At 37.2% G+C, this 13,204-nt stretch overlaps 1 protein-coding gene across 3 annotated transcripts in view; it reads left to right on the top strand.

Annotated features, from left to right (window-relative positions):
* Positions 1–217: 217 nt before the first annotated feature.
* Positions 218–13,204, top strand: part of EMCN (endomucin) — a 95,665-nt gene continuing 82,678 nt past the window's right edge. For 2 of the 3 annotated variants that reach the window (XM_073892026.1, XM_073892025.1), the window contains exon 1: positions 218–441. In XM_073892026.1, the coding sequence (XP_073748127.1) occupies positions 372–441 (70 nt within the window). In that variant the 5' untranslated portion in view covers positions 218–371. The remainder of the gene's footprint in view (positions 442–13,204) is intronic. The other variant, XM_025873555.2, reaches the window with a different exon arrangement.

Raw genomic sequence — 13,204 nt, 5'->3', positions numbered from 1 at the left:
AACAAAAGTTAGAAAGCTGTATGATCCATTCTCAAGAAAGATCTGTTTCTGTTCAGAACCCGCCCTGACCTTTTTGTTGAAGAAGAACAAAATAATGTAGTAACAAAAACACAAGTGGCTGCCAGAGGAAGAGAAAAAAAAGTTCCTGTAAGGGACTGAAACAATAAATCTCCTCTCTGCTGAACTCCCAAAGGGAGTGAGTGTATTTCCTCCCGTTCTTTATCAGAGCCCCCAAAATCAGTGGGAATGGGCAGTGACTGCTCACATTCAGCACACCTTTTCCATTTGCTAATAAGGCCCTGCCAGGCTGGGAGGGAGTTATCTCTGCGGGACTCTGGAGAGAAGCACCACTGAGACGGTCCACGAGCACCATGGAACTCCTTCAAGTGACCATCCTTTGTCTTCTTCTGTCCAGTCTTTGTAGCAGTGAAAACAACACAGGTACCATTTTCTCTTATTCCTCTGATGGTGTGGATCCGAAATCACTGGGTGGTGGGGGGAGCTGTTAGCCTCAGTTTACCTTCAGGGACCTTCCCCCGAAACTTGGATACAGCAATTCATTTGCTGAGTCGAGTGTGTGGGTGTTGGCAGGGAGTCCGTGGGGAAGGCTCCATGGAGAAGATGTTTGTTGTTTTCACTGAAAGGAAATGTTTGCTGGCGCAGTGGCCTTGCGGTGTATTTGATGGCACCATAAAGGTACTCAGAATACACGAGAGCATTTTGGGAGAATAAAAATCTGGGGATAAAATGCTGGTTACAAATGTACTCTTTCTCAAAAATGTGCTCCTCTCAGGCGTTAAGTCTAGAAATAACAAGATTGTCAAGCATGGGTGAAAGGCTGTAATCAGAAATACTGCATTGCAGATGCTGGCCTATATTTGTCCCAAATATCTTTTAGCTCTGATATATTGAGAGGCTGGACCAAGCTGCCTGGGGAAGTGAATATTAATATCTCAAGGGGGCAGGGTGGGTAAGGAGGAGAGTCATTTGATTCATGTTAATAATATTTGTTCTGGAAATAAGCACAGATCTACACATGTACGCACAACATTTTGCACAACATTTCGGAAATTTATAGACATAAGAATCCTACCCACTGACTGCAATTTCAGAAACTCAGATAAGGGATGTATATGAATCACTATAAGCCCTGACTATATTAATGACCAGTTGCAAGAAATTATTACATGTGACTGTGTTAGCCCTTTTCTGAGGGATTCCCTGTAAGCAATCGCATTTAATGAATATTTATGAGAATCCTACTATGTACTCAACAGTGCAAGGAATACATAAATGATTAAGACATTGTCCTTACCAAGAGTGGTAAATGTACTGTTGGGAAAAACAAATACGTAATTCTAATACAAGACAGATTTAATAAGTGTGAAAACCACAGTACAAACTATCATAAAAGAACACAGTTGGGAAATACTGATTCAGAGGAGCCCTGAAAAACAATCAGTCCTAATTTTATTTTGCATGTGCTTTTTTTCAAAAGTTTGCTGCCTACAAAAATTCTAATTTAGAATAATAGTGTAGGAAGAATTATGCACACTCCTTCAATGATATTTATCATTAATTTCCCAAAATACATATGTAAATTTAGGACAAATTCCCAAACACTCCAAAATCACATATGATTGCTTATCATACATCTTGGCATTTCCAGAGTTAAGTTGCAGCAGGTATCAAGGCGAGAAAATCTAACTTAGAAGTGTTACCTAGCATCTGATTTTTTAAAATAAAGAGTAGTTATGAAGGGCCCCAGAAATCAGTGCATAAGCTTATAAGTAACTCTTCAGTATGCATGGGAAATCCCGATGCCGTGAAGAGCACTGCTCACAAACAGGTGTCAGGTCAATATAAAATTGAAAGTCTGGGTTAGGCTGCTCACCACTCCAGGTCTGTAAGCACCACCGAGTACACTATTTTCCCAGCATTGTTAAACTCTGAATGGATTATGTGTCTTTCTGAAAGCAAAACGGAGTAAGATCAATAGAAACAGCCTGCAAGACCTAGCCATAAGGAAGATGGAAAGTGGAGGACAACCCAGAGATGACCTGGCAGGCTTTTCTATTATGATCATTTGGGGAAAATACCAACTTCTTTTACCTAACCAGAAATGAGCCCAGCCCATTAATGGTGTCTTCTTTCTAATGAACTATTAACCCAAGTAGGATAATTTCTCTTTTGAGCAGAGATAATAATTACATAATGACTATCTTCTTCAACCTCTGCCAACAACCCTATTTGTTAACTTAAGGAAAGTGTCTGTAAAAACTACTCCATTTGCCTTAGAAAAGGAAGCTCTAGCTCAAGAGCATAAACTGACCACCTGAGTGGTGCCTACAAGGAACTGGAAGAGATTGTCCATCCAGGTGTATGATTTTGTTGTACCTGGTTCTGCCTGTTTTATGTTTCCCTTCCCAGATAGGGCGCAGGAAATGAAGCATTTCCTAAGCTGATTTATTAAGTTCTTTCCTTAATCCCCTGTACCGGAAACACATTGATTTCAAAGCTTTGTACGTTCCCCAAATTTAGAATGCTTACCATATTTCATCAGCAGAGGATTATTAGGGATGAGGAGGGAGGCATTTCATCGGCCTTAAATTCACAAGTTGTCAAGAAGATCCATGCTTCTTTGCATAGTAATTTATTCCTAAATAATGATCTTTTAGAGAAATGGAATACTTTTCTTTTTCTTCTGACATTTTTGTCAGTCTCAGATTTAACTACATACAATGTAGTTTTTGTGCTCCTTGTGAAAATCAAGTGAATCTTTCTACACAGCAGCGAGTGACTTTCTATTACTTGGTTGGTGGTATAATATTTTACCATTTCCCATTTGTGAAGCTGTTCTGTTGAAATACGTAGGGAAGATTCCTGAAAAAGAACTGTCATTCTTTTCCAAGGTTTTCTAAATTGTATTTAAAACTGAACAGCCCCCTCCTGTGGCTTTTAAACCCCTTTTGGCTTTTAAGCCTAGATGGATGAGCCTTTGACTGTCAGAACCAAGAGAAGTTAAATGAAAAGGGATTCTAAGAGAAAGGAGGGCCAGGAAACAATGTACTCTTCCAGTGCCATTTGCTTTTTGAACTTGATATTAATTTAGGAAAGATTAAACTGTGTTAGGCATTTGCAAACAGGAGCAAACATCATTTCATTGGTATCTGAAGAATCATTGCTTGGAGAAATTCATTTTGTTAGTGATTGAACATTCAGTTTCATGGGAAAAAAATAGATCAAACAGACTGTAAGACAGAGATTATGCTAAATGCTATAGATTTACAGAGATCAGTAAGACTCAACCATGGCCCTTGAAATGGGGGAGAAAAGAGGAGTCAAGTAATTTTGATTGTATTGTAAGTTCTAAGTGGTAAATAAAGAATGGTCCAGAGCTTCGTTTTGGCTGTGGGGCATCAGTAAAGAATTCATATAAAAGTGGAAATTTTGATAAACTTTGAAATTTGAAAAACAGGAGGTTTCAGATCAATGGAGTTTCTTGCATAGGAACATGAAAACATCAGAATATTCTAGTGTACACATGTAAGGAGGTCACAGGTTAGACATAGGTAAGTTTTGGAAAATAAGGTTGGAAATAAAGCCTCCAGATATATGTTGACTACCAGGATGAGAGATACTGACTAGTTAATAGTCAATAGTTAAAATTGAATAGTTAATTAGTTTCGAGCCTCTAAATGTGTTTGAGTGTGGGAGTTATGATTGGGGCTACAAATTGGGAAGATTAATCTGTCAGCAGGAAATAAATTAGACTACTGTAGTCAGGAGAGACACAAGATAAAGAAAATAGTGCAAATGCTATTGCAAGTCTGAAAGTCTATCAATAAAATAAAAAGGATCTGGGGAAGTGCTTAAAGGAAGTAGAAAGTTGGTGATTTGACATATTCGTGACTGGCAATGAGGGAGAACGTGACTGTGATGTACAAAGGAGTATCTGAATACTAGGAGTTGGGAAATGGTTTGGGAACCGAGGGAGGGAGAGATAGGTGGAGACAGTTTAAGGAGAAAATGATGTATTTGACTTTGGACATGGTGAGTTTGAAATCCTAATAAGATATTTAAATAGAGATGTTCAGGGTAAATTAAAATCCATGGGTAGTTGGAATGCCCCTGCAGCTGGATGAGGGGGTGAGTGTTCTTTACTCTTGAATCCCAGGAGTTCTTAGTCCTGCTTATTGTAGAATTAATAACATAGAAAAACAATTTATTTCTCGCCTAGATGCTCGTATTTCTAACTCTCTTGTGGCACTTGTTTTTTTAATTCTATCAAAATTATTTGTAGGCAGGGTGGGGGGATGTGTTAGCCTGGTGATGGGTATTGAGGAGGGCACGTTCTGCATGGAGCACTGGGTGTTATGAACAAACAATGAATCATGGAACACTGCATCAAAAACTAATGATGTAATATATGGTGATTAACATAACAATAAAATAATTTTAAAAAAAAGCAATCAAAATTATTTGTAGGCATATCTTGTTTCCTCTACGAGACTATAAGCACCTTGAAAGTAGGGGACATATATATTATCATATGTAGTTTGTCCAGTAACAGTTCTTTTTTTTAAGATTTTAATTATATTTATTTATTTGGCAGAGAGAGAGCACAAGCAGGGGGAGTGGCAGGCAGAGGGAGAAGCAGGCACCCCACTGAGCAAGGAACCCGATGCAGGACTTGATCCCAGGACCCTGGGACCATGATCTGAGCCAAAGGCAGACGTTTAACTGACTGAGCCATCCAGGCACCCCTGTCCAGTAACAGTTCTAAACTGTTATAATAAGGACACATAGCTGAGTGAACACTTAAAGGAATGATACAGTTGCCTTCATTTTTTTCATTTTTAATTTCTTACAATGACAATCACTTACCAGTTTACTGTCTTGCCCTTGTGAAAAGACTATGGACACGTATGACTCATAGCATAGAACATGGATACAAGTGGATTATTTTGGTCCCTGGCTATGAAAATGGGCACAAAATATAAGGAGAGGGGCTTCTTATCAAAGGTAAGCCAATTCCCAAAGTCTAGCCAGGAGAGAAGGTGATAGGGATAGATGGACAATCTAGTACCAGGTGACGGTAACTGACAACAAATCTGGAGAAATAAACTACTCTGACTATAATCCTTGGGAGGAAGAATATCTAAAAAGAACTGGCTCTACCTTTCCTTTCGGGGTATAAAATACTTTATGTAATATCTTCTTATAGTTAGAAATATTCAAGGAGAAAACTTATTCTCAACCAACTTCTTAAAAATACAAAACGGCTTTTTTAAAAAACAAAGTTCACAAAAAGGGAAGTTTAAGAAAGTTAAATAAATACCGCACATCATTAATGCATGTGTTATTTTTGATCACATATGAGTTGCTCTAGAGCAGATCATTTTACTTATTCTGTTTAACTTCATCACTATCAGAAATTCTTACCTAAAATGAGTGATCTGTTGTGGGAAGAATGAACCAATATGCAAACAAATCCAATGGGAAAGTATTTAGTCCCCAAACCATTTGTTTAACATTCATTTTTTCCACGACTCATTTTTTTAATAGTCTCTGCTTAAAAGTAGAAGTGATCATTCTAGAATTCCTATTTTCAAGAGACTCATATCAGTTGTCACCAGTAAGTTCTCTGGTGATTTTATCTTGCTAATTGTAATTATTCAGATAATTGAGGGAAAATGATGATGCACATTTGAGGGTTTCAGAAAGCTTTTATTTTACTGGATCATTGCCTGTCCTTTCCTTTTCATTGATGAAGGTACATTTCAAGCTTCAGGTAAATATTTTAACTTGTGAATAATTATCTAATTCAAGTAACTTCTATGCGGTTTTTTTTAGTCATCACTTTCCAACTTCCTCTTCATCTTTGAGAACAATTTGAGATGCACATTTCTAAACACTGAATGTCAAAGCAGGAATGTACTCTAAAAGACATTCAATTCCTGTTAGTAAGGGCCTCCTTTCCTGTTACTGAATTCCTGTGGGTCATTATAGCTCTATCAGGCTAGGATAATAATGCCTGTTGGGTGTTAAAAGAAACTCTTTCAGTTAGCAAACAAGATCCTTTTTGTACTGTTGCAGACACCACATCAGCATCGACGTGAAAAAACAGTGATATCAATTACAGTTACATCTAGAAAGGCCACTATATGGTTCCCAAATTTGGGACAACCATAAGAAAAATCGTTTTTAAAAAAAAGAAAAAAGAAAAATCGTTTTCTAAACGTAAATAGAAGTTTTGTGTCTTGTAGAAATATCAGCGGAGATCACCATAACTAGTCTCTAAATAGAAGCAGTCCCTGTACAAGTATTAAACACCTGTTGTGTCTTTCCCTATACCCTGGCTGGCTGTGTTTACTCCGGCCGTTGCTATGGCAACCTGCTACGCGCTTGCGTAGCCTGACAGCACCTTGCCTTGAGTGAATATAGATCTTTTGCTTTCCTGTCTGCTGTTATTCTGATACCAAGGCATGTGTCACCTGCAGAACCCCAGTTGGCAGAGCTGTATGTCTGAGCCGGAAGAGCAGGGGCAGTAGCCCTCTCTGAGACCACTCTTGTCGAAAGGGGGGATGGAGCCAGTGAATGAGTGCTTTCCTCCTCTGTTCCTGCTCCATTTCACTGCTGTAGTCCTCTATGCCTTTCCCAGACTTCACGCTCCTTTACAAACTGTCTGCACACAAGCCTTTGTCTCAGGCTCTGCTTTCTGGGGAAATCCAGGATTTATTATTTTTCTTGATGAGAACTTTTTGGTTTGAATGAGAGTGTATATCAAGATTGTGGTATATATAGATTGCTACCATTTCCCTGATACTCCAATTATTATTCACTTCCTTTCTTCCTCTTCAAAACAAATGAAATGAAAAGTTTTATCAATCTTTTGTTGAATACGTTCAACAATATTCTAGGCAGGCCCTGTTCTAAGGCAATCATTTGCCTATTTGTATAGAGTCAGTAATGAATTATATTGTGAGGTTAGTAGCCAAAATGTTGAAGTCATTGATTTTATTCTTGGTGTGCTGCTCATCTGAAATATGAACTGCTTTTACATCTGTCTATTCAGTCATGTTCTGGCTTGAACCCAAAGTAGTTGTGTCAAAACCCAGACTCAGTTGGATTGGGTCCAAGTTAACCCAGGTGAGTGTCATCACAACATCTCCTGACATCTACCATTCATTTTGCCTGGCCCTTTACACAGATTCCTTCCATCACAACATTTAAGGCTGACTTTATGATTCCCATTTTAATCATTAGGAAACGAGGCTATAAAATTATACTAGAGTGATGTGGCTTAAAACCAAACCAGAGGATATTGTTCTTCAAAATCTTCCTTATAGTTAGCTGCCTTCCAGCGTGGTGAAATTGTAGCAAGTTGAGTTTTTCGAATAGAAGAGAGGAAGGATAGAGACTTGTCACTTGAGTAATTCAGAAGCCACTGCTGCCTCTCTTAACATCTTCCACACCTTTAAACCACAAACTAAGTGCCACAAATGAGTTTCTGCTTAGTGATAATGATCCTCTTCATACACGTGATTCAGTTAATTAGTAGAGGATGCATTGAAAGGAGTTGTAGGCATTTGCCTACCAACCCCTTGTTAATTTAGTTGAAAAAAAAATGTGCTTGGCTGTAATATAAATGTGAGTGCAGCTAATATGGGACTTGGAGGAGAAGAAAAGAAGCAGAGGAAATAACTATTAGTGAATTAATCACTTAGTGTCACATTTATAATTCTTTTGGAGCCGGACTGTCTGGGTTCAAATTTCAGCTCTGCCACTCACTCTCTTTGTGAACTTGCATAAGTTACTTCACCTTCAGCTTTCTCAGCTGTAAAATAGGGTGAGTGCAGGGCCTACCTCGTAGGAGTGTTAGGGAGGTCACGTGAAGAGAGGTACACAAAGCACCCAACACAGTGTTGTGCATGTGAGAACTTCATAAGGTTTGCTGAGTTTGGGAAATCAGAGTCATATAGTTTATTAATTCCTATTCCTTAGATAAACTGCCTTATTTCCAAATTGATTCTAATGCAAAATCAGCAAATATTTAAATAATTCTAATGTTAATTCTCACAAAGTGAAAAACCAACACATGAAAATTTTTCATGGAAGAATGGGTATGAGATACTAGAAAGGTGATTGCCAAGTTATATTTTTAATCACAATATATACAGGCACCATTTGATGTATACAGACTGTATTCTCTAAAGTGTCTTTCAGATTTGTAGGTTATTTAACTCACTAATCACTGAAATTCATAAATAAAATTATGTTTGTTTTTAACGAGGATTCTAACTTTGTAGCCTGAGAATTGTCAACATCCTCACATGTTATTACCTGTCTTCAAACACCACTTGATCTGAGAGGTGGAATACGTTAGTGGAAGGAACCTTGACTTTAATTGAGAACCAAGTTTGGGTCTAACTTCTTAGTATGCTGAAAATGGCCAAGATACTAAATACTTCCTAGCCTCCTTTTCTTTCTCTAAATATGAGAAAAACGATATTTGTTGACACAGTATTAGAGTTACATGAAAATCAGAAAACCTATTTTAAGTGCTCTGTAAGTCATAAATTACTATTTAAATATTAGTTATTAATAGGCAAGGTAACATTTAACTCACAGAATCAAGGGATAAGTAGGAAGACATTTCATAAATTTGAGAATTTTTCCTTATTGACTAGGTCTGTATCTGCCATTCTACCCTTGCTCTTTTGGCTATAATACCTTTATATGTTTTTCTATGGCTGTTACACATTCAAGGAGCCATGTGTTGAAATAGTGCTTGAGTTATTAAAAAACCACACACATAAAATACAGAAAACCATTTGTATCACACATTGAGCTTATTTTTAACTGAAATGGGAAAAGAAATTTTTTTTTTGTGGTATGAATTGTGAAATGGTCCTCCTAGGGCATTCGGCAAGTGTGAAGACATAAATGCTGAGCTCTTAGATACTGTCCCTGGGGCACAGAGGCCACTCCTGCACTTGCCAGCTCGTGGCCATTGTGACTACTCCTCTCTCCTACAATGAGACATCCCTCAACTCTCTCTCCCTGCGAATCCGGTTTTAAAAAATGAGACCCGCCATTTTAAATGCATAGAATTAACTAATTAAAGATCTATTAATAGTAATTGCAATTTGGGGATTAAGATAATGAAATTATGTGAATCCATAAGCTTCTTATTATTTTTCTTTTCTTCTTTCTTTTCCCAACAGCCTCATTTGTTGAGTACAAGTTTCATATTAATTGAAGTTTACAACTCTATAGATTTGCCAAGTAGAAGAAAGAAAAATGACAATGCCACCAACCATTTAAAAACCTGTTACTAGAGTCCACTTACAATCTAACTGAATGTACATCTATTGGGAATGAAGACAATGTCCAATTGATCTGGGTTTTTTTTTTCCCCAAGACCTATCTTTGGACACATAGGTGATGCTTACTTACTATCTCTTGCTTTAATTTGGAGAACTGTATGTATTTCTTCAAAAGTCAGCAGAGTTGAAAATGTACAAGATATTCCTGGATTTGTTTTCAGTAACTTGAGGACCATATTTATTTTTATCCTTGGCCTGTACAGTGGAGAAGTTGTGAGGGTCATTTTGGGATATTCTCTCAGTTGGCTGAACTGATTTGCTTTGCTTTATGAAATTGACATTATTGTTGTATAAATAGCAGAAAATGCCCACATTTGGTTTATACTGACTGTTCAAATCACATAGGAATGGTGTGACTATCAGAATGCAGGTGTTGAGTCATTCCTATTTCTTGCTCACGAGAAAAACAATGGTATCCTGTAATTCTATGTATCATTCATTGAGTAATTCTGAAACACTTAGATCACACTATTCCTCATCCCTACCAAATGCAGTTATGAAAATGCAGTTGTAAAGATGCATTGATTACAGGTTTTACCGCTCTAACTCTGAGGTCTTCATTCACTTCATTCACTATGTTGGTAATTGACTTTATTTTAATCCTGTCCAGAAGCAAAGGCATTAGATAATTCAGTTATTCCCAGGTTTTAAAATTTTCATTGATCAGTAAATAATCAAATGCCCTTTGGACAGTTGATGGGGAATTAACAGGTTTTTACTTTGCCAAATAAAGACACAAAACACCTACAATGTATACGCCATTTACTTGTATATTACATAAAGTCTACTTTAGCTATATGCATATATTTGGCAATTTAACAACTTTTTTTTTTCACTGAGCTCTGACTGGTGTCATAAGCCAGCCCTGTGCAATGGTGGAGTATACTGTCGGCTAAGCCAAGAGCCCTTGGTCTTAGGAACCAGGGACCACAAGCCCTTGGTCTTAGTTACCTGGGGCCACAAGCTTGCTTAAAGCGTTTGCTTAAAGCAAATGTTTTAACCTCTCAAGTCTTTAATTTCTCCATCAATAATAGGAGTGCAGTTTGACTAAATGATATGGAAGTTTTCCTCCAGATCTATAGCTGTATGATCTCTCTGTAACGAGCAATTTCTGTATATTTTGCCTCAAGTTATCTTGCTTCACTTTCACCCTGTTATTCCTAGATTTGTTCGTTTTGGATCCAGATGCTCAACTCTATTCCCTAATGTTTGTTTCCTTTGGGAATTTTCAGATAGGGCTGTAAGAAAGTATCTGATTCTCATGTAAAGTGTCAGTTCTCTGCCATGAGAGACATTTCTCAGAGTACATATCAACAAAAGACACCTTTTTCATTTTCCATGTGGTATTATTTGTATATAATTTGGAGACATGTGATGGCGGGAGGGATTTAAAAAAAAAAAACAGAGAGAGAGAAAGAGAAATTCACTGACATCCAGGAAAAGATTGAGAGTAAAGATGGGATTAAAGGAGTCTGAGAAGGTACCACAAGCAGGGAGAAAGAGAGGAAGCCTTTCAGAGATGGTTGGAATGGAGAAATATCAGGAATGAGAAGGGGAGGGAGAAAGATATGTAACAAAACTCTAATAATTCAGGAGGAGGGCTCCCCATAGGACTTCCAGTACTTTTATAAACCTGGTATTCAGTAGGGTTCTTTCTTCTTCTTTTTTAAAAAAGATTTTATTTATTTATTTGAGAGAGAGATAGAGAAGGAGGGGCAGAGGGAAAAAATCTCAAGCAGACTCTGTACTGAGGGCCCAGCCCAACTCGGGGCTTGAACCTGTGACCCTGAGATCATGAACTGAGCCGAAGCCAAGAGTCAGAGGCTTTAACCGACAGAGCCACCCAGGTGCCCCAGGTTCTTTCTTCTTCTCATTAAATCTCTTGCTGGTCCATCCATTCCATTTGCAAAATACTACACATTTTTCAAAGTACTTTATTGGTCAATTATCTCATTTAATCCTTACTGCTGCCTAGGGGATTGTACAAACTGCTGTTACTGGGTTCATTGTCAGAGAAGAACCCAAGGACACACACATGCTGTTACTGAGATCAGTAGGTCTTAACATTTATTACTCATAAGAATTACTTAAGGTATCTGTTAAAAATAGATTTTCCTAGGGCTCACCGCTGTGATCTTCCAGTAAAATCCAAACAGCTATGCTTCCAGCAATTACTACAAATAATTTTTATATACTGGTACATGGACATACATTTTGAGAAATCCTGGACTAGACCAATTTCCTGACTAGTCATCTGAACTCTTTTTATTGCTCCATACCCACAAAATGACCAGAGATGTTTACCTTTAAATACCTTTAAAGAAAAGTGCTAAGGTCAAGTGTTTTCAGAGAGAATTTTGGTATTAATTCAGTGCAACTTTTTTTTTTTTTGCTTGTACTAGCTTAGTATAATAGAAACTAGATTTGGCCAAGACAAAATATTGGCTGAAGCGCTAAAATCTCCATAGACATATAGGTACCATCCCGTTGTAAGGAGATTCGCTACTCATTATAAAATCCTATTGATTATTTTCCATTCTACTATTAATCTTCTTCCTGTTTTTATTAACACTGAAAGACCATGAGCCTGTCCCATTGCTGCTCAATATTAACCACCTTGAATAATAGTTTGATTAGAGAAACTGCTATAATATTCCCATCAAAGTTTCAAGTGGTGTCAGGATGTGTTCAATAATCCAAACACAAATATTTCCGGTTCCTAGAGAAGTGTTAGAGCCAGAGGAGCTTGAGAAGGTATGGATAATTAAATGACCAATGTTAATAAATATCTTGTAAGCTTGAAAAGAGATTGAGAAACTGTGATGTTATGAATCTGTGCTAGATATGCAGGAAAACGTCCAGTATTAGAAAATGACAAGTTGAAATTTGTCAACTGAATTATCACCTGCCATTACTTAATAAATTGGGATAAGTTACAGGAAGAATCAAACAGGCTTTCTTCCAGAGTTCACAGACTAGCATCCTCTGACATAATCTGCAAGTGCAGGTGTGTGTTTGGCCACATAGTGTTTTATGACAACAGGAAAATATTTAAAAATGACAAAATTTCACAAAACAGCAACAAAGGAGGAAACTGACAATCTTATTTTCAGATTTTCTGGTAACTCTGGACCTCATATTCCCTCACAGCATTATTCAGTTAAACCTGAGGAATACACACCTCTTTAAATTGTGCAATGTTCTCTCTCCTACAAACATTTGTGCACTTATACCGTTCTTGAGTCTCTCATTCACCTCTCTGTCCAACCTCTGGGCATTGGGGTTAACTCCTTCATCTATTTCATAGAATTTATAGGATTCCATATAAACATTAAGTGTATAATTTGCAAACATATCACCATGTTTGTGTTGATGCAATGGATTTTGAAAGGACAGGGTTCTGGGGCAATTTCCTACAATTGATTAGGCTTTCTAGCTCAATCTCAGAATTTTAAAGACATACACCAGTCACCATTTGTTTTCATTTTTCATGGCTAAGAATGCTTTTATTGAAATATAGCTATAAATAATTAACTTGGCATGGATTACTACTCTTATTTCATAGTCTTAAAAAAGCATAAAACTTAGAAAATGAGTTAAAGAATCTAGAAGCTACAAATCATAAAATGTGATTAAAATTCTACTCTATTTTTGTTTCCCACTATCTCTACAATTTATCTGGTGAGCACAAACTTCCTGCCTATGATGAAAATATTGAAGTCCCACGGCTTTTTTGGTCACTCTTAAGAAGGGAACAATTTTCTATAGACAACTAAGTTTGCAGTGTATATCAATTCAAAATTAGAATATGC

Source organism: Callorhinus ursinus, unplaced genomic scaffold, assembly GCF_003265705.2.
Source record: "Callorhinus ursinus isolate GAN/ISIS: 27379988/994484 unplaced genomic scaffold, GSC_fseal_2.0 scaffold4, whole genome shotgun sequence".
NCBI classification, from domain to species: Eukaryota; Metazoa; Chordata; class Mammalia; order Carnivora; family Otariidae; genus Callorhinus; species Callorhinus ursinus.
The sequence above is the reverse complement of the archived record's forward strand: the minus strand, read 5'-3'. Positions and strand labels throughout refer to the sequence as shown.